Source organism: Bombus bifarius, unplaced genomic scaffold (assembly GCF_011952205.1).
Source record: "Bombus bifarius isolate JDL3187 unplaced genomic scaffold, Bbif_JDL3187 scf7180000007975, whole genome shotgun sequence".
In the NCBI taxonomy this organism is placed as follows: domain Eukaryota; kingdom Metazoa; phylum Arthropoda; class Insecta; order Hymenoptera; family Apidae; genus Bombus; species Bombus bifarius.
Genome location: NW_022884361.1, coordinates 927,952 through 953,151, shown reverse-complemented (window position 1 = coordinate 953,151; position 25,200 = coordinate 927,952). Strand labels below are relative to the sequence as shown.

At 32.9% G+C, this 25,200-nt stretch overlaps 2 protein-coding genes and 1 long non-coding RNA gene across 7 annotated transcripts; 1 reads left to right on the top strand and 2 right to left on the bottom strand.

Moving 5' to 3' along the window:
* Positions 1-1,616: 1,616 nt before the first annotated feature.
* LOC117217325 (KAT8 regulatory NSL complex subunit 2) lies at positions 1,617-4,915 on the bottom strand. Of its 3 annotated transcripts, none has more exons than XM_033464851.1 (8): positions 4,597-4,915; positions 3,849-4,100; positions 3,577-3,758; positions 3,318-3,486; positions 2,809-3,124; positions 2,597-2,719; positions 2,373-2,513; positions 1,617-2,293 (listed from the first exon to the last, which is right to left on the bottom strand). In XM_033464851.1, exons 2-8 carry the CDS (start codon positions 4,091-4,093, stop codon positions 2,045-2,047), a joined length of 1,425 nt encoding a protein of 474 aa, XP_033320742.1. In that variant the 5' UTR covers positions 4,094-4,100; positions 4,597-4,915; the 3' UTR covers positions 1,617-2,044. The 3 variants fall into 3 exon arrangements, with proteins under 3 accessions (XP_033320742.1, XP_033320745.1, XP_033320743.1); XM_033464854.1 differs by having other exon boundaries at positions 2,809-3,109; XM_033464852.1 differs by having other exon boundaries at positions 4,610-4,915.
* Positions 4,916-5,995: 1,080 nt separating this feature from the next.
* LOC117217323 (cyclin-T-like) lies at positions 5,996-24,885 on the top strand. 3 transcript variants are annotated; one of them, XM_033464845.1, is made up of 8 exons: positions 6,001-6,310; positions 8,318-8,528; positions 8,613-8,736; positions 8,922-8,967; positions 10,371-10,461; positions 10,548-10,745; positions 10,875-13,805; positions 21,331-24,885. In XM_033464845.1, exons 1-8 carry the CDS (start codon positions 6,165-6,167, stop codon positions 21,400-21,402), a joined length of 3,819 nt encoding a protein of 1,272 aa, XP_033320736.1. In that variant the 5' UTR covers positions 6,001-6,164; the 3' UTR covers positions 21,403-24,885. The 3 variants fall into 3 exon arrangements, with proteins under 3 accessions (XP_033320733.1, XP_033320736.1, XP_033320735.1); XM_033464842.1 differs by lacking the exon at positions 21,331-24,885 and having other exon boundaries at positions 5,996-6,310; positions 10,875-16,799; XM_033464844.1 differs by lacking the exons at positions 6,001-6,310; positions 8,318-8,528; positions 8,613-8,736; positions 8,922-8,967; positions 21,331-24,885 and adding an exon at positions 8,974-9,436 and having other exon boundaries at positions 10,875-16,799.
* LOC117217326 lies at positions 21,193-22,966 on the bottom strand. Its single transcript, XR_004489518.1, has 2 exons — positions 22,822-22,966; positions 21,193-21,646 (listed from the first exon to the last, which is right to left on the bottom strand). It is a non-coding gene; the product is annotated as an uncharacterized LOC117217326 (long non-coding RNA).
* Positions 24,886-25,200: the final 315 nt, after the last annotated feature.

Below are 25,200 nucleotides of genomic sequence, written 5' to 3'. Positions count from 1 at the left end.
TTTGCTGTAATACATTTTGATAACTACTTTATTAATAGTTATTCTAAGATGCTATACTTAATCCTTTATTTGTAGTGATCATTATATTCTTCTCAATTAACTTTAGTATTAAATGAAACACAATATCAAAAAATAAATAATATTGAAATAATAATTTATTGGAAAAATGTCATAATAGAAGAAATAAAATAATCATTTAAGAAGGTGCATTTGTATTTTATTTTTAAAGTTGTACAATGAAAAGGTGACAGTGGCTGTCACAATATTTACAAATGAAAATGATTGTTAGTAACTGCACATGTACACAAATACATGAACATATAAATTATATTAATACATATGAGTAGTTTAGAATAATAATAGTGTAACTTCCATTATTGATTTTTCAAGAAAAACAAGCTTTTGTGAAATATTCTTGGATCAATCAAATATTAGGTCATCCCATAAGTTCGTGCCGTTTTTCGAGCGGTTATATATGTTAAGATTGTTTACATACCCTTAAGTTTCATGAAAAAATGTAATCCCCCTCTCGTTGTACAACTTCTTCCCATTTTTCTGGTAGGGCGTCTCGATAGAAGTTCTCTTGTTTTTCTTTAAAATAATTTTCTAAGCTATTTTTGAGAATGTCAATATTTTCAAATTTTTTACCTACTAAAAAGTGTTGTAATGCTCTGAACAGGTGGTAATCAGATGGGGCAATGTCTGGGGAGTATGGGGGATGTGGTAAAATTTCCCAATTAAATTCAGACAATTTTTTTGTAACGCTTTTTGCGACATGCGATCTAACGTTGTCGTGATGGAAGATAACGTTGTTCCTATTCACTAAACCTGGTCGTTTTTCAGCTAGTGCTTCCCTTAATTTTTCTAACTGACTGCAATATTTGTCTGAATTAATGGTATCACCACTAGATAAAAGTTCAAAATAGAATATTCCTTTATAATCCCACTATACACACAAAAGAACTTTACGTGGATGTAACCCTGGTTTTGCACAGCGTTGAGGTGGCTGATTTCGTTGGGACCAGCTACGTTTCCGTTCAGGGTTTTCGTAAAGTATCCACTTTTCATCACCAGTTACCAGGCGTTTAAGGAATGGCTCATGTTTATTACGCGCAAGTAATGACATGCACGCTGTTGTTCGTTCAAGACGGTTCCGTTCCATAAGTTCATGGGACATCCAAACGTTCAACTTTGACACCATCCCCATTTTTTTTAAATACCTATGAATCGTTGTCTTAGGTATTTTCAGAACATTTAACATCTCTTGAACTGTCAAACTTCGTGATTTTTCAACACGATCCCGAATTTTATCTTCGTCTGTCTGAGGAGAACGCCTGGAGCGTTCCTTGTCTTCTAAACAGAAATTCCCAGCTCTAAAACGTTGGAACCACTTCCTACAGGTGCGAGATGAAAGCGCATTTTCTCCGTAAACAGTACATATGTTTTTCGTGGCAATTATTATAGAACTTCCTTTCCGAAATTCATATAACATGAGATGTCGAAAATGGATACGCATTTCACTCATGATTTTTTACTGTTAGAAGTCACTGTGTTCACTATATTACGATCTTATCCCACGAAAATCTGCTCTAGCCTGTTTTCGATCAGCTAAGCTCAAGTGCATTGGTCCCTTATCGCCGTATGTTTATAAATCGACACATGAAATGTATACACAAAAGTCGACACGAACTTATGGGATGACCTAAAACAAGTAACGAAATGTTATCAATATTTTAATATGGTAAATGTAGTACATATGGAGGAACTTCATTGTTATACTAATACTTAAAATTGTCTTGAACATGTACGTGGTATAGTTCTATTTGTAATAAAATTGGAGATACACCACTATTATTCTGAATGATACACATCCTTTGTTGTCACACAATATTCATGTTTGAGTTCATATCACTTTTAATTTTAGGCACTTAATATACAGGTAAGAATATAGTTAAGTTGAATAAAATTCATAAATAAAATTTGCATAATTATGTAACAACAAACATTAATATTCTATGATTTGAAGTCATAGAAAAAGAGCTTGTCACACAGAAATAAGATCATCTCTATCACTCATCTGTGCTGATAAACTAAAAGCTGTATCTGTGCTAGCTTCACTATTTAAACTTTCATTAAATACTGGTTTCATATGTGCAGCATCACTCATCTCTCTCATTAATCCTGCCATATCATCGTCTGGATCAATTTCTTGAATTTCTCCTACTACATCAATTTCCACAGATTGATTATCTGTTGCTGACATTTCCTGTGCTTCAGGTTTTGATTCTTTAAACTGAATATTGTGTAATAATAATTAAAATTAATATTGTTATATCACATTTATCAATGAAAATATCTGTTTAAATATTTACCTTCATAGTTTCTAATTTACATTCAGATGGTAAGTTCATGTGAAACACGCAATTTGTATCAAAAATTACAGGTACTGGTTCATGACACTCTATATCTGCTCGAATTGCTCCACATGCTTTGAATAAAACTTGATGTTGATCCTATTAACATAATAAAATTTGTTAACTATTTTATACATTTTTTATGTTGGTTGTGATTATGTAATTAAATAAAATTATTTTACTTTAAGGATATGTTTGCGGCAATGTTTTGCAGCAGGAAGAGTTCTCTCTCCACATTTTACTCCACCTTCTGTAAAGATACATTTTGATATACTTGGTATTTTTTGAGTGGGTCCTTCAGTTGCCTATAATGAATACATAATTATAATTTTTATTATCATCGTATATTATATTAACACTATATATTATACAAAATAATAAAATTGCATTTAACCTGTGCTCTACGTTCTAAAGATTTTCTATATAATATAGCTTCAGCTCCACTTCGTCTATGATAACGATTTAAGGCTTTTAATTTTTCATAAATTTTCTTTTCTTTTGCAGTTTCTTTTGGTTGGTCATGTATACTACATAATGTTTCCTTTTCCTTTTTAAGGGCATGTAGATACTTTCGTCTTTTCTCTCTTAATATGTACTGTAGTCTTCTATACTGATCTATGTAAAGTGATTGCAGTCTAATTAGTTTTTCTCGCGCAATGTAGATCACCTCCTCAGCAGTAAAAATTCCAGCATGCCTTAAAAAATTAATACTAATGATTCCATAGAAATTACTGTTTAATTTTTGCAAAAAGCAACTACGAAAGGAAAGTAAGTAAAGATAAAGATAATTGATATAATCCCATATTTAAGATTTGCTCAAGCCAAAGCAAGCTAGCTGTTGTTCTACAGAACAGAATAAAATAATAAATTAGTATAAGTAATTATATATAAGTATATTCTTACTTTAAAGGATCTTCTTGTGCACTGTATAAACTTTCATTATCACTATCATCAAGATAACTTCCTTTTAAAGTATCAGTCACTGTTGTAGGTTCAATATCGCTATCAGAGGAACTTGCATAATCCAAAATATCACTTCCACTTGCATTTACTCTGTATGCATCAACTTCAGCTAAAAAACGATTTTAATATGATATTCCCATTTAATTTAAAATCAGCTTTAATTTTTCCTTTATTAACAGACTACTAGATCAAAGCTTACTAAAAGGGTCTAATGCTTTGATTTTTCCTTCTTCATCTTCGGTATCTTCAGTACTTGAATCTGTTTTCTTAACATAGTGACTTAAATTAAGTAAGAGCATTTCAGGTGTCTGTGGTAAAGAATGTTTTGCTGTAGATTTTATACGTGCTATTTGGGCTTTTCTAGCATGCTCATTACAATATCTGTATATATATATTAAAGATAGATTTTTCATATGTAATTTAAAATACATAATAAACAAAATATTCATTAAATTTACATTTGATACATACAAAATATCTCTTCTATCCAATTTTGGTGCAGGATTTTGACATTTTCTGCCATTACTATTATATACAAAACCACATTGCTTGAAAGGTGCATTTGGATCCTCAAGAATATGCTTGGCGCAATAAGTATATCCATCAAGACAAGGTTGTGAGCATTCATAAGATGAATATAAGCACGTTTGCATTTGTTTGGGCTTTTTTGTGGCTACAATAGTCACAGGCATTGTTGTTTTTGGGATACGAAACATAACTTACCTATGAAATAAATAAAAATTATAGAATTTTATTATAAGCTCCTCATAACGCATAAGAAAAAATCGCAAGATAACTGCATTTTATGAATTATTTCTGAAAATAAAATTCAAAACAGTGTGATTTTCTCATATTCTAATTTCAAATTTGGCGCGAGAATTTACAGCGGAAAACAAAACAATTTTATTAATTTCATTCGTTGAAAATAATTTCGATAACGAACGATATTTTAAATATAAAAAATTATAGTATACATAACTTATTACAAATGTTCGAATTTATAACATTTTATAAAATAAAATTGTAATATAAAATGTATATGTAACAAGTGGTAGTCGCCGCCATTTTATACGTGAGATGTTGAATGAAGTCTCATTGATGTATGTACGGATTTCGAAAGAATGAGACGGCATGTGATTGGTTTTTGTGAAAATTCGAATAAAACGAAACTGAGCGGGACTTAAAAAAGCCGCGAAGCATTATTCTATTAGAAACTTACTGTGATCTCTTACATCAATTCTTCCGTGAAGGAAAGTCAGTGCCAATTGAATCACGCTTATCACCGTCAGCGTATTTCTGGATATATCAAGAGAATGAAAAAAAGATTAAGATATCGTGAAATGTAAATTATTGGCGATTGTGCAGCAAGTCTGAAGTTATATACAAATAAATGACAAACAACTCGAAAGACACACTGGATCCTTCAATAGGACAAAGATAACGGGACGCTATTACAGGGGTAACATTGGCTGCAAACACATACTACTAGCTCAACGACCACTGCGTCACTTCCGGAAGTTTAAAGTTCTAAAACTTCTAATTGATAAACTACGTGATTCATACCTATCGTAGACTGAGAAAAAGTTCAGGTAGGTTATGACGTTGGTCATAAAATATTAGCCAAGTTGAATTTACGATACACACCTGTGTTTACAGTTAACCAATGCAACGTGTTTGCTACGTAGAATTATATTGATATTTAGTTTAAATTAATTCAAGTGTACATTTATTACATTCGTCGGTGTCCAGAAGATATTACAATTTGTTGTGCAACACATCGACAAGAGTAACGTTTTACAATTTTTATTTTTAATAAAGTGGGATAAATTTTATAAGTGCACAAATGTTGTGACAAGGTTAAGTAACCTTAGTACCTCAAGCAAGATAAGATATTACAGAATTTTTATTTTTGTTATTGCAATTAAAACTATTCGAAAGAGTAATAGTATTATTTTCATAACCAACCTCATGGCCTGCCAAAAATTAATAAATCAAGTTTTTTAATGTGGTGTACGATAATATAAAAATAGAAACTTCGAAAGATATTTCCGTACAGTAAATAATGTCGTATATAATTGATTATCCTGAATGTTTGACGTATATCGAGCTCTAAACTTTACCTTAATTATAAATAACAAATCTACGGAACTTTACGTAAAAATGCAGCAGTTTTTATGACGAATCTTAAAAAATAAATCTCGTTATTGTGATGCATTATCGAAACATTGATTCTACTAATTTATTACGACTATTATACGGAAAAGAGGCTAATTTTGTAAACTATTAAACAAATAAAACGTCCATAAACTAATTTTAACAATATCTTCAAGTTTCGTATTAACCTTTAAACTACGGCAGTTTCATGTCATAAAATGGATAAAATATAACAAATGCCTACAAAAGAATTTCTCAAATTGGTTTTTCATTTGCTGCACGATTCTAAAGCAGTGCCGTGAAAAACAGAAGACGTCATTTCCGGAATTCAAAATGGAACCTTTTTAATATGAAGTGCATATTGTATAAAATAAATGAGAAAAATAATAGAGAAGGCAATTTGAAGTATTTATAAAAAAAATAGTTTCATATTACAAAGAGAGATATTTATTCGATGTGCAGTTATGTTTCGCTGTGACAAAGTTGAACAAGTATGAGCTTGGGTATGGGTTTTGATTAGCGTAGTGACGTGAAGTTTTCAACGTTTGCTGTTTGTGCATTGTGTGCTCGCCGCCAGTCGAGCTGACCACTGTGAAGTGCGCATCGTTAGTACCTAGTTGTGTGTACATATAAATGGCGGCTGACGAAAAATGGTACTTCACGAAAGAACAGCTAATAAATACGCCGAGCAGAAGATGCGGCATCGACGCAGATAAGGAACTGAGCTACAGGCAGCAGGCAGCAAATTTTATTCAGGATATGGGACAGCGGCTTGTGGTGTATCCTTTTAACGAATGCATGTTTAGTTGCGTGTTTCTCAACTTCCCTTTCCCCCTATCCCCATTGTCGTTTTACGTTTCCTTTATTCTTTCTATCAATTCAAAATCACCCCCAAACTATCATATACGATTATGTGAATGGATCCTCTTTACACATTTATCTTTTAATACTTGAAATTTCGGTATTCACGTAAAATTCCTATCTTGTTGTAAACATGAGTGACGTGCGAAAGAAGAGGTCACGCGTCATGATTACGATTCTCCATATTGAACTTTACTACGTTACCTTTGGTATACACTGAATTTCGAAATATTTGTGCTATTCGGTATATTCATATTGATAATAGAATAATGCTAGTCAATAAACGTGCTTATTAGAATCTTAGTATTCAAAAGGAGGGCAGAGAATAGGGTCATGGAAAGGTAGCATTGTTTGCCAAGCTATGTTTGACAGTAGTACCAACCAGAATTACAATTTCTGCTTATATTTTTTACGCAGGTATATTATTTATTATATTTTTCATTTATATATGTATGTACATATATGTATATAAATGCATACATGTATATATATATATATATGTGTGTGTGCTTAAGATCGGATCGGGACTGGAGGTGGTTCATCAATGCTACACTATAATGCATTGTCGATGTTTCATTATATCAGTACAAAAAGTAATAGAAGTAATTGACAAAGGTTACAAAGAGGGGACAATAAAAATTTTGTACAAGTAGTATTCTCTATTCTCAAAATCATGCTGTACGAAAACAATTAACTGTGAACATTGCAAACAGATCAGACGCTGTTTTGCTTGCATAAAAAGTAATATAGTAAATTTAACATGTACTAACTTATTAACTAGCTATGAAATTCACACTAGTTTTGCATTAAACTTGTACTAATAATACTAGATATTTAATAATATCCTCTATTTCAGGAATATTTTAGCTATATTTTCCCAATGTAGTATGTAGAAATTCTATTTCTATTTCCTATAATATTTTTATGTTTCAGATTTATATTTATAAAGATCATAAACATATTAATTATCTTTCCAATTGTGAGAACTTCAGCATAGTCTTCATATTATTTGAAATTAGAGGTTTACAAATGTGGAACTCTTTTAAAGACAGTCATATTAGTAAATTGTAGTTTTACTTTTCTGTAGTGCATGTATAATAATACTTATTGTAGGCAAAATACATTAATGATGTCTAATATATAGTGTAATACTTGTTTTTCATATTATTCTATATTTTTTGTATTGTAACTTGTTCTGAATTCTTCATTTGTATATTTTCCTTTTAGTAAAATAACAAACAATTAAGATATGAAAATTAATAATATGATAGAAAGCATAAATGAAGAAGATCTTAACATAAGTAAAATACAGATGAAAATCAAGAATATGCATCAAAATTATGTGATTTATTTGACCAAGTTTTTCATATTAATGTAATATAGAGATTAAATAAAATTTTTTACGTATAATCTGTTGTGCCCCCCATTTTTTAATCTTACCATATAATTTAATAATTTAAAAATAATCATTAAGAACTGTGTTTCAATTATGTTTATTGTTTTAGTAATTTTTATTTATATTTATTATTATGGGAAGTTGATATTTTTTAGATATTAAAAAATTATATAAATATGTGGCTAGTATTCCAATGAAAAATATTTAATGTAATATATTATTTTTTATTATTTTATTTGTTTACATATTCCTAAATAACTTAAATATTATTTTTGTAATTACTTGAAATAATTATATAACAATATCTTTATAATAAGATACAAAAGAAGTCAGAAAATATTCTTTTTATAATGGATTGTAATAACAAAGGTTGTTGTCCATGATTTATATTATATAGCACAAATATTTCTGAAATTTGTACAATATATATATAATTTTAGTAAATTTAATAAATAATTGATTATAAATATTATGTACATGTTAATAATACATTATTTATTTAATATTTTCCTTAATTAGATAAATATAGGTCACAATTATGTATCAACACAGCAATAGTGTATATGCACAGATTTTATGTATTTCACTCGCTGTCACATTTCCACAGGAATGCAATTGCAGCAGCAGCACTATTTTTAGCAGCAAAAGTAGAAGAACAACCGCGCAAGTTAGAACATGTTATCAAAATGGCACACATGTGTCTCCACAGAGATCAGCCCCCACCTGATGTCAGATCTGAGGTAAAATAAAAGAGATTAATATCAATAGTAACATGTATGTAGTTAATGATGAATTTAATCATTGCAACGTATTTTGATTTATAGCAATACCTTGAGCAAGCTCAAGATCTGGTGTTCAACGAAAATGTTCTACTACAAACATTGGGGTTTGATGTCGCCATTGATCATCCCCACACACATGTTGTTAGATGTTGTCAACTGGTTAAAGGTACGTATGTTATGTTTAAAAAGGATTGTATAATATTAATTTACTACATTTACATTTTTCCTATATTTTTTGTGAAGATATTGATTCTGTAATGATAAACTATAACGATAAACTATGAAATCTAACAAGTTTAGATATTGTTTATAAAATATTTTAGTTAAATGTTTGCATTCTTTTTTTTGCAGCGAGCAAGGACTTAGCCCAGACTTCGTACTTCATGGCATCTAACAGGTGGCTACACATTATTTCCTAGTATCACTTACTCTTAGCAGTCTTCTGGTCAAATAGATGCCAGCTGGAGTATATTTCCAAGCTATATTGTCAGGCAATAGCCACTGGCGCAACATTCTGACCTATATCTTTTTTAGAAAGCAAAGTAAACGTGGAATAAAATTGTGTAAATATCTTTGATAAATAATACAATTCTTTGCTTCAAAAGGAACGTTTTTGAATGAATGAATTTGAAATATTGCATCAAAGCATGAAAATGAAACAGAAATTTAGTATAGAAAAGTTTACTTTGATTTCATTTACTTTTTTCTTCAGTTCTAATGTGAATGTTTAAATGTCAACAGTAACTTTTGGGGAGGAATGTTGCGTTGCAGTCGCGGTAATGTCTGATTCTAAAGAGAACGTATGCCAAAGCGAAACGAAGTTTATTTCGTAAACTAAGTTCACGATGAGGATTGCTTAATTGAAGGTAAATGAAATATTCTTAAGGACTGATCGTTTTCTCTTACATTACGGTATATACTGTCCAGCTTTTATTTTTATATTTACATACACTTATTTTTAAGCAGTAGATGCACAAAATAAATTAAGCGTGAGTGAAATGAATGTGGAATTAATGTAATGACGAGTGAATGTCCAAAAACATTTAATGATAAAAGAAGGATAATTAGCTATACCGATAAATTATATTTTACAATAGTAATCAAATAGTAAAATTATGGTACGGGCATAGTCTTACTATAATCCATTCAAATATTATTTAATCAATAATATTTGAACAGATTGTAATTACGACTAAATAATCAATGTAAATTAAGCCTTAATCTATCTCTGTTGTTACAAAGAAATCATTTTTGAAGATTTATACATTTTTCTTTACTAAGAAATAATTTTTAGCGTAAGTTTATAAGATATTTTATTTCCTGAAATAATGCATTCTCAAACAAAAAAATATATAGCTTAACATATCTCTCTATCATGGGATTATGTTGGGCCAAACTTCGGTAAATTTGTTACGATACAACAGAGTGTTGTAGGGCTTATGTTTATTATTACTATGTAGAAAAATATCGCATATTGCTTTAGCTAATAACATTTGTGCGTAAATTTTTGTGTAGCTCATCGCGAAAAAGTATCACATTCACATATGCTGTTTTTTTAACTGTTTTGGAAACGTACTCTTTGGAATTAAATTCCGTTTACGGAAAATATAATTGGAAATATTGTTAATTATTTTCAACGAATCGTAAAAATTCGTCTTGGTTTTATCCCGATATTACCCATGTTTAATGGAACTAGTACTTTGATTTTATAGTACAGTTCTTTTTATGCCGTGGGTTATATTTCGTCTTCACTGTTCATTGTTCATAAGAGAAATTTATAAGATAATCTTTTCTTTCCAGTTTGCATTTAACAACCATGTGTCTGCAGTACAAGCCAACGGTAGTTGCCTGCTTTTGCATTCATCTTGCATGTAAATGGTCTAATTGGGAGGTAAGCATTATTACTATGATTTAGGTAAAGTATTTGGCTGTAAATACTTGGCTATAAATTATAACATAATGATTATTTGCTTACAGATACCACAAAGTACGGAAGGGAAGCACTGGTTCTGGTACGTCGACAGAAGTGTGACATCCGAACTATTACAAGAGCTTACAGCAGAATTCCTCCATATATTTGATAAGTGCCCATCAAGATTGAAAAGAAAAATAATGAGCATATCCGCTAATCAAAGTCCAAGCATTAATCATCCCAGTTTACCGAACTCACCCTTTGTAAGCATTTTTATTAAATATATCATATCATAATATCATATTAAATACTACAAAAGAATTGTTATCCTACATTAAAGTTAATATAATAACTTCAATTTATTAGATAATTTTACTTAATGTTTTGTGTAGGATGCGGAACCACGCAAGGTACAATCTCCTGCGACGACGGCCGATGGTGGACCTACATTCCACACAAATCGACCTCATCAAGCGGAGAAACAAGAAGAAAAGAAACAGAACGCTCCCGCACCTGCGAGACCTCCTGTAGATTATCGGGAATATCGAGAAAAGAAAGAACGCGAGCGTTTGGAAAGAGAAAAGGCATCAGTTCCAGCATCAGTTGCGCCAAGTCATGCATCGGATATTAATAAGCACCATTCTCATCACCACAAACCTGTATCTAGTACAAATGTGCTGAACAAACATCCGTTGCCTCTTGGACAGAAGACACTCCATCATAATCATCATCATAGACCAGATATAAAAGTTGGACAACCGGTGCCCCAGAGGCACTCGAGTAGTACTCAAGCTAGGGAACCAAATCGTGATCCCAATAGACAGAGGTTACAAAGAGAATACAGTTCGAACACTGGTATAAGTAGCAGTAGTTGTAGTAGTGGTAGTGCTCTCCATTCTCACAGTCATGTCGTATCGAAGGAACAAACTTTGGATAATTCTATAACCGATTCCGTTACTCACAGATCGGATGTTGGATCATTACAAGAGCCAACGCCTCATGGGAATATACAGGAGAAACTTAGTAATAATAATCATAGTCTGCACAGATTAAGTGGAGTAGAAAGTAAACATCAGGGTCATGATAAAAGAATGTATGATCCAAGGCATAAACCAGTAGAACATAGGAAAGATAGTGAACAAAAGCCATATAAATATCCAGATCCAAGTAGAATCGATCGACAAAGAAAGTCTGATACGTTGGAGCAAAGGTGTGAAGAGGTTAGAAAGCTCATTGAGAAGTCAATACCTCCACCTAAACCGACGCTTGATGTACCATATAGTTCAAATACACAAAAGCCGTCGTCACACCATATAAAATACAATCAGTCAGAAAAGTTACAAGGTAGTTCTGGTGCAGTGCCGACCGATGTGAAACTTAGTACTAGCCAGAGTTCATTTTCACAAGAAAAGTCTCCGAGTAACTCCGTTTCATTGCTTAGTCAAAAATCATTATCTTCGAAGACAATATCCAGTCAACATACAGCTCATGGTGTATCACAAATATTAAAGGACACGATTAAAAATAGTAATTCTCAGTCGTCGAGTTTATCCTCGTTGAATAATCTTGACGACCCAAAAACTGAAAAACGACCGCGGCATGATGACACAGACAAAAGTTCGTCCGATATCCAACAGAATGTGTTACAAACCCCCCCTGGTAAGCCGAAATCGCTATTCAGTCCAGAGAAAGTACCAACGCCTCGGGAATCTCATTCACAGAGGCTTAAGACTAAACAAAAGACGCCGCCTTCGGCTGCAAAAGTTCCTAAACAAGAACGCGTACCAGACACATCGATAGGCTTTAATTTAGTATCACCTTTCGCAAGCCCACCAGGTTTGCAACAGCAAGAAACGCAATCGGTTAAACGATCGGCTAACGATGTTTCTGCAACGTCCCATAAAAGGCATCGCACGTGTAGTACTAGCGAAAGTGGACAGCAAGTGAAAGTAAAAATGGATGATACGACGTCCAGTTTCGAGGCAGTTAAGATGCTCGGTAGAGTACCGGAACTGATACAACCTATTAGAGATAATCCATCGGCGAATGGTAGAGCCACTCAAATTGCGAATGATATGAAACCACCGGAGCTCATTAAACCTTTTGATTCAGAGCCAACGATATCACGTTTTAGCACAATACCTACACAGCCACAGATATCATCAAATCAACAGGGTTTGACGAATGGACTGGATACTAATTTAGTGAAGCAAGAGCCTCAAGAATTCCAAATTAAAAAGGAAACCTATAAAACAGATATACCAATAAAGGCTGAACATCAGATTAAAGGAGAATATTTATCTCCAATGAAATCTGCTCAAAGTATAAGTGCTCTGCTTCAGGAACCTTTAGCACCCATGCCATCGTTATTACAAAATATGCAACAATTTAGTCAAATACCACCACAACAGCAAGTTCATCAGGAACAATTTCAACAACAGCAGTTGCAACAGCAGCAACAGCAACTTCAACATGAACAACCACCACAACCTCAACATCAACCATCGATATCTCATTCGATGTTACTCGCACAGCAGGAACCCGTTCAAAGTCAGTGTCTGCCTCTATCATCGGTTACCGAACCAATGATAGCTTCGACCGTAGATATAAGTGCTCTGTCTGGCCCCGTACAAACAAATACAGAATCCATTCTCTCTGTACCAACATCGACGACCATAACCGTCGCACCCCCTGTAGAAGAGAAGAGATCGGAGCATCACAAGAGTGAAAAGAAGAAAAAGAAGGAGAAGCATAAACACAAAGATAAGGAGAAGAGTAAAGAAAAGCACAAACACAAGCATAAAGACAAGGATAAAGAAAAGCATCGAGACAAGGACAAAGAAAAAGGAGAAGAAACTGTGCCTGCAGTACCTATCAAAATCACAATTCCTAAAGACAAATTGAATCTGAGCACAGAATCGACAGGAAACACCGGTGCGAATACAGTGCCAACTGACAAAAACAAGTCGCCTCAGAATACTAGTATCAAAATTATTATTCCTAAGGAACGACTGAAGAGTACGGACAATGTATCTAGTTCACCGGGTCAGTCCGTAGTTCAGGCTCCGCTGAAGATTAAAATCCGAACGGATGGAATCTCGAGGAGTTCCGGCGCGCCCTCAACGACGGGCAGTTCGAGCAGCATCGTTCCAGAGTTCACGAACGAAAGTCGGAAGCGCGATCGTTCTGAAATGAAGGAGAGTCCAACGACTAGTGTTCCGCCAACGAAGAAGCAATCGCAGGTGTCCTCGGTGGGTTACGGGCAACACCGACTAGGCGAACGGCAGAACGGCAGACACTATAGTTCAGGCAACAATAACAAGGTACGTGGAGGCGGTAGAGGCGGCCGCCAGTATATCGGGCGTGGTCCACCACCAGCAGGATCGGCGGGCCATTACAGTGCTCCCGGCCAGCGCGACGGCTACTATCAGCAAGACACCTACAATAGTAACAATGCCCGTAATCCACACCATCCTCATCCATCCTCAGCTCGTGGTGATCCAGGTTACTCGAGGGCTGGCCACGTAAATCAGACCCAACCAGATTCTTATTTTTTTGCTAATTACCCGCCACCCTCGATGTTCAACCCTGCCGGGTACATTTACGATCCTGTCATGTACTATTCACAATATCAGCAACAGTACCCGATGTATCCGGCGGGTAATGTCATTATAACACCAGACGGTGCTATCGATACGTCTGTACCGCCACCATCCTTACCACCGAATATGCGACAAAATCAAAGCATGATCCCAGTTCCGTCTACTCGGCAGGAACCCAAGACACCACCACCGTTACCGAGCGGACCACCTCCCAGTTCCTCACCACCACCACCTCCACCACCGGAATAACATTCGTACAGAAATCCTGTCTTGTAGTGGACTTAAGAGGTAGCTTCCAAAGTAGCGATAGTAACTGCAGCCACTTCTTGCTCCATTTTCTTTTATATCAAATGATTGACGGACTGGGAATCGTGGTAGTATAAGTTCAAATTTTGAAAATTTAGATTTAGTCATAGGCGCTTCAACTCCGAAAAGCATTATCCTATCACGCATCATAAAAATTCCATAATTCATTAAGTCTTTTTATATTAATAAACACAGAACGATATTTTATGAAAAATACTAGTGGACTGATTTATATCACTACGATTCTCAGTCCTCCAATTGTCTTCTTTCTATTCATTATGTTAGTTAGTTGATTTTTTAAATACGTTTAATTTGATATACTCAACATTCATTGAATATTCCATTGATTGTGTATCATCATTGAATATCTTTGTGTAAGTGACATAGAATATCAATTGAAGTATCTTTGTATGAAAGATAGAATAATATCGTAAGTCATAAAAAGGTTTTGAAAGAAAAAATAATGAATGTTATTTGTTTTATAAGAGAAGGCAGTTTGGAGTTTTAGGGGCTGAATAATAGGATGGAAAACGAGAAAGAGAAGTGGCTGGAGATTCCCGTAGAATGAATTTTCGATCTTGAAGGAATACACTTTCACCTTGCCTCTATCCTCTCTGCTCCCTTCCAGTTTGTGAATGGTAGAAGTAGCAGCATGTCAGACGATCTCTATTCCTCTAGTGTTAAAATTTATCATTTCGATCTTTCAACCTTTGTACCTGTAGCGCAGCTCCTTAGAGTAGTTAAATGAGTGTAAGCCTTCATTGAAGAGTAAAAACGAAAAGTTAAAAGTCTTGTGAGGTCCATGCGACCTAGGGAGGATGAAGTAACTGCATCAAGAAGACGACGATGTTGCGAATTGACGTGCTATATGTAAAAAGGAAGTGAAAATATCGGGTCATTTTATTTTACTCAAGAACATTGAAGAAGTTCTTCAATTACTTTTTTGTCAAATCAATTAAGAATTATTTGATTATAAGATATTTTCAAGGTAGCTCCTTGAATCTAAGAAAAAAGGATAACATTTCACGACAATCATTTTTTTTATTGTATATATTCTAAATTATATATAGTAATTATATATGCAAGATGCAATTCTCAGAACTATTAGTAATTTTTTGTTTCACGTTAAAATGTCTTCTTTGTCGAAAAAAGACATGGGGAAAAAGAAAACGTAGGTGCACTATAGTATTTAGGACAGCAACCTAGTTACTAGTATGATGCACATAGTTGAAGAGCTTACGAGTAGAGTAGTTCAATATTGTCGAAAAGATTGTCGTGAATATTAATGTACGAAACACTGCCAGATCAAAATTTAGAAAATAACTATATTTTGCGCTAATGGTCAAATGTCGATAGATAGAGAATGCTCAAAAAAAATCTAGAAAAAGGGAGAGTAACTTCTTTCAGCCTTATTTCTTTTTCTTATTGTGTATATATCATATTAACTATAACCAATTAGTACATTTTTTGCGAAGCTACTCGATCGAATAAAGTTCGAGGTGGTTGAAAAAAAACAATTCCTTTCTAGCAAAGGATTTCGGAGAAAGGGTGGTGTGCAGAGTGTTGCGTTCATATAAAATCAAACTTTTGCATAAACGGGTAATATGGCTAGAACAACTTACGAGGTTACTTAAAAACTATAAAGAATTTAATAAATTACGAATAAAAATAAAAAAAAATTACAAAGAAGAAATACGGAAAGGAAAAAAGAATTAATGTATAATCGTATGCAGTGAAGTGATTGAGAGTGATTAGAAAAACATAAATGTATTATTAATACGAATTTAAAAGTGTATGTATTTGTTAAGGTACATATAATTTTGTTGAAACTAACATGTGTATTACATCGTCGTTGTTTTTATACGCGGATAAAATAATATTAACAAAGATTCTTTCCGACTAACCCTTTGCAGTCCGATTTATCTTTTTGTCGTTTCGTGTCAGCCGAAGCTAATATTTGCTAAGCTTTCTGTGCGATACTTTCAATACTATCCCTTTCTTATTCTAGCATTGAACTCTCCATCGAACATTTTATATGTATATGATTTAAAACATATCTAGAAGAACGAATACAATGCTCCACGATATTGTAATTATTATAGCACATTTATTGTTGGATTATCGTAGGATTCGAAAGGAACGCAAAGGGTTATTATCGCGTTGTTCTGCGTGCAATAGGAAGTTGCATTTCTATTAGTATGGAAAGAAAAATAATTCTATAATTACGAAAGTTGGAACACAGCTCAAAAAAGATGCAACTTCTGTATATGACTGTCGTTTGTTAATGTGCGGCATAGAGTGTTGAGCAATTGTGAAATATAATTACGATTATAATAGATGCGATATGAAGTAATGGACTTCGTAGAATTTGCTCTCATTGTTAGTACAGGATAATTATAGATTTGTTAATATCGCGATTTTTTTTTTTCATTTATCTCTCGTATACGAATTAGAATACGCGGCCATCATTGAAGTCTGGTCAGAAAATCGCGATTGATAATTTGGTTAAGGTTTGATTTAGACGAGTTGTGCATTATTATTGATATTTTGCTGAGAAGGGCTGCTATTCGACAACTTTTATATTGTTGATGATGGAGTGTTGATTAGATCGTAATATTGCTATTTGAAATGTCATTTCTAAAGCTAGAAAGTTTTCTCACAATTTTTAAACAAATTCGGACGCTATATTGTCTATGTTCTTTAGAATCATTTCTTAATCTATATTTATCTTTGATGCAGATTGTAGAATCAGTTTTTTGTAGATTACAGAAAATTAAATTCTGCTCGAGGAATTTTACAATTTCTATATCTTTGACTCATTTTTGCATATAGGACGACTTCTTAATTTTGATCATGTTACATGTTACCTATTCTGTCGAATTACTCAGCGTTACTGACACAAAATCACAATTCATCTATATCGAACCTTAAAAAATCAAAACAACAATGTAACGATGATTCTTTAACCGTGCGTAGTTTCCTATTAAAAACCGATGAGCACGTCCTCACATCACATCAATGGTATTTTCAATCAGATATTCACAAATGTATAAAGAGAGCCTTTTTACTAACGTTTATAGAGTTGAGAGGATGGCATGCTTATGAGGGTTAACGAGATGGAAACATGCGACGGGATAAAGATATTATTTAGCTTTTCAGTTTTTTAGATGTCGATGAAGAGACGATCAGATTTGTTCATATTAAGTTCTCTGAATCTGAAGAGAGAATTCTTTCTTCAGCGTTTAAGCATAACAAAATAGTCCATCTATTTGTGTGACTACTTAAGAACTTTCCTACCTAAGATTTTATTTTTTACATTCTCTTGTACAATGATTTCAACTTTGATCACTGAGCGTCTTTAAGTGTATATGTAGATTGTTTTTATATTTATTTGTAATAATCGTGGACGCGCGTAGACCTTTTTTCTCATTTTTTCTCTCCCACTCAATTCTTAACGATATATCGCATGTTGGACAATATATATGTATATTATATGTATATATAATATATATATTATATATGTATATTATATATGTGTATAATGTATATCATATATGTATATTACATATATGTATAGAATAAAGAATATATATATTATATATGTATATATGTAAGCAACAAATTAAATATAGAATGGATATTATCTCAGGAACGTATAAGAAAAGAATGAGAGATAGCGTGATTAATATATTTAAAAATGATATATATATTATCTATTAAGAATGCGTTTGTATTTACATAAAATATGCACACGCGACACACGTGTGTCGTGCAGCCATTGTGACAAACAAAAATTTATAGCGTCGCTAAGCGTTGTGGCACCAATCGATGCCTTTGTTGTTATTGTTATAATTATTGTCACAATTAGGACCTAGTATTTTGAATTTAGATCATTATATGTGTACTGTGTGATTGCTATGATCGTTGCCTCTCACTGGACTTCTCAGTGCAAAATTCTGTAGTTTGTTTTATATCTTACTTCTTTAGCGAGACCAGAATGCCTTATATTTAAAAAACAAAAGAAAAAGAATGTTTAGTTGTAGTTTATAAGAGACGAAAATAATTAAAAAAAAAAAGAAACCGTGGTTTTTTTCTTAGCGAGTAAATATTCCGCGTGTAAATCGAATGACTTGTGTATAAAGAGATGAAGACAGTGTATAGAAATTTGCACAAGAGAAGAAATTATTTTTCAAAGGCACGTGTATACTTTTAAATTTTGTCGTGGGTCTTTCGTAGAATATGTTACGAACAAATATCGCGAATGAATTGATCGAGTCAATACGAATCACTGAATTTTGTTAGGTCGTGTTGTAATACGATATATATATAATTTAATTTAGGGGGAAAAATATAAATAAAGAAGAAAAAGAAAAAAGAAGACAAGAAACATTCAGGAAGAATGTGCGCGAAGTTTTCGATTTTATTATACTTTAAATACTGATATTATATGTAAATGTTTTATTTTCCAAAATTTTCTCCTTCAATTATTATTAATCGTAATTAACGCATGAATTTCACCGTGCAATTTAGTGCTTTATCGGTAACGACTATGATTGTACGAATATTAAATATATTTCTACTTTGATTATGAAAAATTAGTGTCTTATTTGAACAATCACATCGATGCTTTGTTCTTCCTGAATATGTTTTAAAGCATCAAATGGAAAGAACAAGAACCTCTTAGACCTAGCCTTTAATCCAACGATAATAAATGTAATCCAAAACAACACAAAAAAAGGAAGAAAAAGAGTGTGGCGCAGAATTCGCAGGATCTATGTGTGTTGTCTACACAAAAGAACTGAAAGAATCGAAAAAGAAAAAATAGATCACTAGTGAGAAACTGCGAGAAAATCAAAGGGATCGGCCTACGTAAAAAATTGTGCAATTGTACGAGCCGTATAAAGACAAAATAATTGCTAAGGTAAATTATATAGGTTTTGTACTCTCCGATAGTAAGAAGTTGAAAGAGAATTATCTATATATATATATCTATATATATATATATATTAATATAATAGTAATAACGATATATGAGCCCACGTATGTGATCAGCGATCGACACGTGTGATATAAAATTTATGAACTATTCAACTCATAGAAGAGGAACACCAGATGTGTAAAATTTTGCGAACACTGCATCGATACTGTACACAATGTATATCTCTATCACTTGTCGCGTACGTTTCCTGCCATATTCTTATTATAACAGAATTGGATGTATATTTTAATATAGAATCTTGCGATACTACATTTTTAATTATACGCTTAAAAATTTTGGGGACTTCATTCATTAAAAATTACACATACCCACGTTATTATTTTTGTAAAATATATCACTCATTCGATGTTACCTGCCTACATATTTATATATATACATACATGTGGATATTCACGAGTAGAATTGAAATTTCCGTATTTGGATTGTCCACAGCTATCGATTTGTCAAAAAGAAACACGCAGGTGCTTATACACACGTATATATAACATTTTAATTTTATAGAAAAAGAAGGATAATATTATATATAATTTTATAAAATTAGACTGTTCAAGCCCACACGTCGCGGATAATTACGTATTATTACGACAGGAATCGTACGTGTCATGTGTTCGACCAAGAAAAGAAATAATCATCGAAAATAAACGTTCTGTGGAAACGAAAAGTACCTTAGTGATTATTTTGTCTCTTTCTTAACACACCATATAAAAAAAAGATATTAATATATGTACACATATACTGTGATACATGATGCTGTGCATGTATATACGTGCATATATGAATATATCTTGGATATAATAATTGCACACCATATATCGCCGCATCTTCTTTGTGTACTAACATTACATCACAGCTATCAGTATGTAATACGATTATTATCATGCGTAAAAGTTCATTTTTGTACGCTATCATACGTGGAAATTAATAGTATTTCTAGTATATAAGAGACACGGCAAAAATATCTCGATACACAAAACATGTTATTTGATTTTTATCTCGCTTGGTGGAGGGTACTTGTAATGTTTGCCTACACATTATCCTCGAAACGTCGATGCTATTGTTATCGTTGTTTATATTTAAGTGTATTGTGTGTGCGTGTAATTTTGCATGAGCATGCACGCGATAGCTAGCTTTTTGTGCTGTACGCATGTATTCAGTTCTTCTTTTCTTTTCTTTCGAGAATTATGCTTTAATTTACATTTCATTTAATTCTCACAGATAGCAAGTTAAATTTGGGAGGGGGGGAATGATAATATTAGGCGCCATCTATTAGCAATACTATGACGTTTACTTGACTTTATTCCACTTCTTTATTTGGTCTTTTTGAATATACATAATATTCATCCGCATTCCGTATAGAAGCTTTAATATCATTCGTTCATGAAGTCACTTGATGTTTCTCGATTTAATTCTCAGTTAGTCGCGTCCATAAAATTGGAATTCATTTGCGTCTTTTTTTAAAAACAGTAATTATGATTCATAATTATTTTAACTGAATACCTGTAACTCATTCATATAGCTATACGAACACTTATCACGTGTCTGAAACATGCATCGAGGAATACGTGTTTATTCACTAATTCCTAAATTATGCGTCGCAACGAAAAATGGAATTGCAATCGATACCGTTTAATCGGCATATCTTATTAATATTAATTTCTTTTAATTCAATTTCTATAATAGGCTGATGCAAATTAGCGTATTCCTCATCTGTTTCTTTTATAATCGACAAGAAAAGAAGAAAAGATAAGGGAAAGAAATTTCAGCGTTTAATGATCAAATAAGGAGTAAACCAACAACATCAAATAATTCTGAAACATTCTACCAAGGAAATAGAGAATTTACTTGATTTTATTTCGACGAAACTGGATAAATATCGATCAATTTATTATTAGTTTTTTAAAACAATTTCTTGGAGTACCACAGTTCTCTTTGTATTTTCAGGAGAAACACACGTCTAGCCATCACAAAAGTTCCAGCAAGCTGTCACAGTCTCAGCAGTCTCACACGTCGTAGTATCCGGACATCAGTAGAAGAGGATGTCGGTAAAAGTCTCTTCAGGAAGTGCTCCGAAGTAACCTGATTGATATCCATCCTGAAAGGGGAAAATTCACCTCGTTTTGCTTCTTCGTCCTTGAAACTGCGTTGAGATTCCAAAGCAATGCAGCTTTCATCGTCGTCCTCGTTTCTCACAGTCGTCCCAGATGATCAAGAGGAGAATAGATGTTCGTTAGCTGTCTGCTTCATCCGTTGCAGCATTCTATCCAAAGTTTACGATAAGAAGGGAATAATTCTTATAACAGTTCTTCATATATGGCTGCATCGAAGATGAGAATTCACAAAAAGAGACGCAAGCTTGACGCCTTAACGTTAACCAAAGTTTAACGTAAATCGATCAGCGATTTATGCTTTCGACTAGAGAAAAGAACGAAAAACGAAAAAGAAAGGGAAATAATTAATCTTACTCAGGTCAAATTAAATACGCAGTAAGTTAAGGAGAAAGGGAATTTCACTTCGTCCTTGATCATTGGATTACGCGATTTTCATTTTACTTGCGATCTGTACAACATCGCTTTTTATTCTTTCCTTTTCCCCCCTTCTTTTTTATACTATCTTGTAGAAATATAAGACGAATTCTTTTAATTTTCTATGTGCAAATAATCGAAAGAATACGTCTTATGGTAACATAGCCCTCAGGATCGATCTCAGACTTCCGATTTTTTATAACAAATATCGTACCGATATTTTGCATCTATCTTACGAAAACGAGTAATATATCGTTCACGATATTTAAATTTAATCGTCTTCATTTTTTCATGGAAACATATATCGTTCATTGGAACTAATGAATAATACATTTTGAATCATGAGCCTATACAATGTAAGTCGAACTTGTGATTTCGTTTCGAGGGCTAAATAATACCTTTTTCCAACTTTCCATTTGTTATTCCATTCAACTGCCATGTTTTTATTTGCATCGAAGAACGCGAGACAATGCATCGTAAATTTCACAACTATCAAATTAATCGTCGATCGATTCGTTAGACAGGGAGAGACGTGATTAAACAGATTTGAAGCTCGAATGAGTCGGATATAGAATAATCTTTGTACGTTTTACATTTTAGGTAACAAGTTTTTCTTTGCTGTTCAGTGAATTCCGGATCACGAATGCTTTGTGCGACGTTCTTATCGATGTTGCGAAAGAACTTTATTATTCAATAGTACACTTTCATTGTCATTGTTTCAGTTGATCATTTCAGTTTTGTTACGTTCACGATGCATTTAACAAAGTTTCGTTTCTTACCGCATCTTCATACTATTTTTTTCTTTCTTTTCCTTGAATCAATCAAGATCTTAGAGTAAATGTTCCGTTTCAATGATCAAAACGTAGAACGCCGTAGTTCCATAGATGTTAATGGTACAAATTGTACATACTTTTAGTATCCCACCTCCATCGATTGTTCTTCAAAGATGAATTTTCTACAGGTTCGAATGTCCCTAAGAAACGAATCGTTTGTGCGAAGCGGTGAGCATGCACACTGAAAGAAAAACTTGGTCCATGTCCAATGATATTTATTCGTGCCGTTTTGTTATGTACATAGCCGAAAAAACCGCATAATATAGTAAGTAATTCGAATTATACTATCGCCACTTAGCATAAAGGACTATAGATAAACGATTAATATTATTGTCAGACTGTAAATAAAATTATTTTGTATGCCAAAATAAACCAAATGAATGACTCGACACACTACGGTTATACAATCGCGTTACACCACACAATGTAAGAAATATTAAAATGAAAAAAATACAGAGTAATGGTACAAGTTGCAGTACGCGCAATGGTAATACACGAAAGATTCCATTAATTATCTTCACTCGTTCAAAAGATAAAGGAACCATGCGTATATTTAGCGAACATACAGTTAATACTCGACTCTATTCTCTGTAGGTATTATTTTTTAAGAGAAACCGATAATAGAATTATATTATCAAATATATTTGCGAACGGCCGTGCGTACTGTATCGATTTAAAAAAAAAAGAAAAATGTTATCACTGATTTTCACGCGTATTTCATACCCGAGCATTTGTTGCGTTATCTTAAAAACGAGCAGCTATAGTAATAATAATATTAATATCAATTAACATTTAAATAATGGTAATCATAATAATACGACACATTGATAATTGTAAACAATAAGAACGCAAAACGGTGATCCACCTCTGTCGTTTGTGAATTTTTGAAACAATTCACGCATAGCCATTTCTTCATCGTTCTTCTTTTATTGTGCATATCGAAGATTGCACTCCGAGTTCGAAAACGTGTACGGAGTAAAACATGTATTTATTGACTATAAATAATAAGCCGATCAGATGTAAACTTAGATTCGTGAATCGTATTTCAACTATTGTCAAATATGCCTTTGACACGTTTGTTCAACGAAACAAAAGAGAGAGAGAAAAAACAAAATTGTATGTTAGCAATAAATGTTCCAAGACGATTTTCGGCGCGATAAAATATCACCCGCTTCGTCGTTCGTCGAATAATATTGTAAGAATATTTTTCATTCTTATTACACGATAGGTAAGAATGACGAGCCTATTTTATCGTGTCGACTTTAATCCATAGCCGAGAGTAATTCAAAGTTCTACTTATAGAGTATTATAATTATACACAGTTTAAGTATATGTTATTGCCTCACAAAGAGAGCATTCGCACCGAGAGCATTTTCTTCTCATTTGTAGCATGTTTCTCCTTCTAATCCTTAAGAGAAGAATAGATGAAATTTTTAGTATTCTCTTGGCTATGTGGTACAAAGACGACGTTTATTGCTAATTGTTTCCAGTTCAGCGAATAACGCGTAATAATTGTAACGCAACTGTTTCGCTATTTACCAAGATTGAATTACAGAGCGAAACAGAGAACGAGTAAGAAAGAAAAAGAAAACAATTGATCATGTAGAATTTCGAATGAAATAACGTCGGAACGCACGGCATTGTTTTATCGACTAAATAATTTGTTTGTCGATCGAATTTTTTCGGAGAGCGAAACGGGCTCGTTTGAAAATTATTAGACTAAATTTAGCTATAAATCCTCGATTAGGACGAAAACTACTATGTTTCTTTAGAGAACAGGTTACTTCCGTTTCTTTCTTCGAAGAAGAAAAGTAAATAAAATGGAAAGGAACATATTATACGAGTTCGATCGACGTAAAAGATGGAGAATTTTTTTAAAAGGACGAACGGGAGATAACCGAAGAATAAAATACCGTGTCCGCGATGTAAATAAATTTATTCTTAAGGACTTGAACAGAAGCGACGATTCGTGGAGAGTGTATACTTATTATTATTATTATTATCATCGTTTGCAAGACGTGCATTTGTATTTCACGCGCATGCCGAGGAGCTTGCGTATCGTGGATACACGCTCGATCCGAGAGTCTTTAGTCGTGAGAAAGTTCCTTCTTAAAATTATAAATAATTTCACATTTAAAAAAGGAGCCAAAAAAAGAAAACCGAATTAGAGAATTATAAACAGCTGATTTCATAATAGGACACATATTAACATTATTTGATATACCTTCCTTTTCAAATGAATTCACCCTCTTTCATTATGGTGGGTGTTTATATTTTTTCAAATTACGAGTGCAATTATTATTTCATACTAAGAAGTACTCATATATGTTGGACAAATAGATATATGTGTGCATATATTACACACACACACTCAATCACACACCATATATATATAAATATATATTTATCTATATTTATATATATATATATTTATATATATATTTATATATATTTAT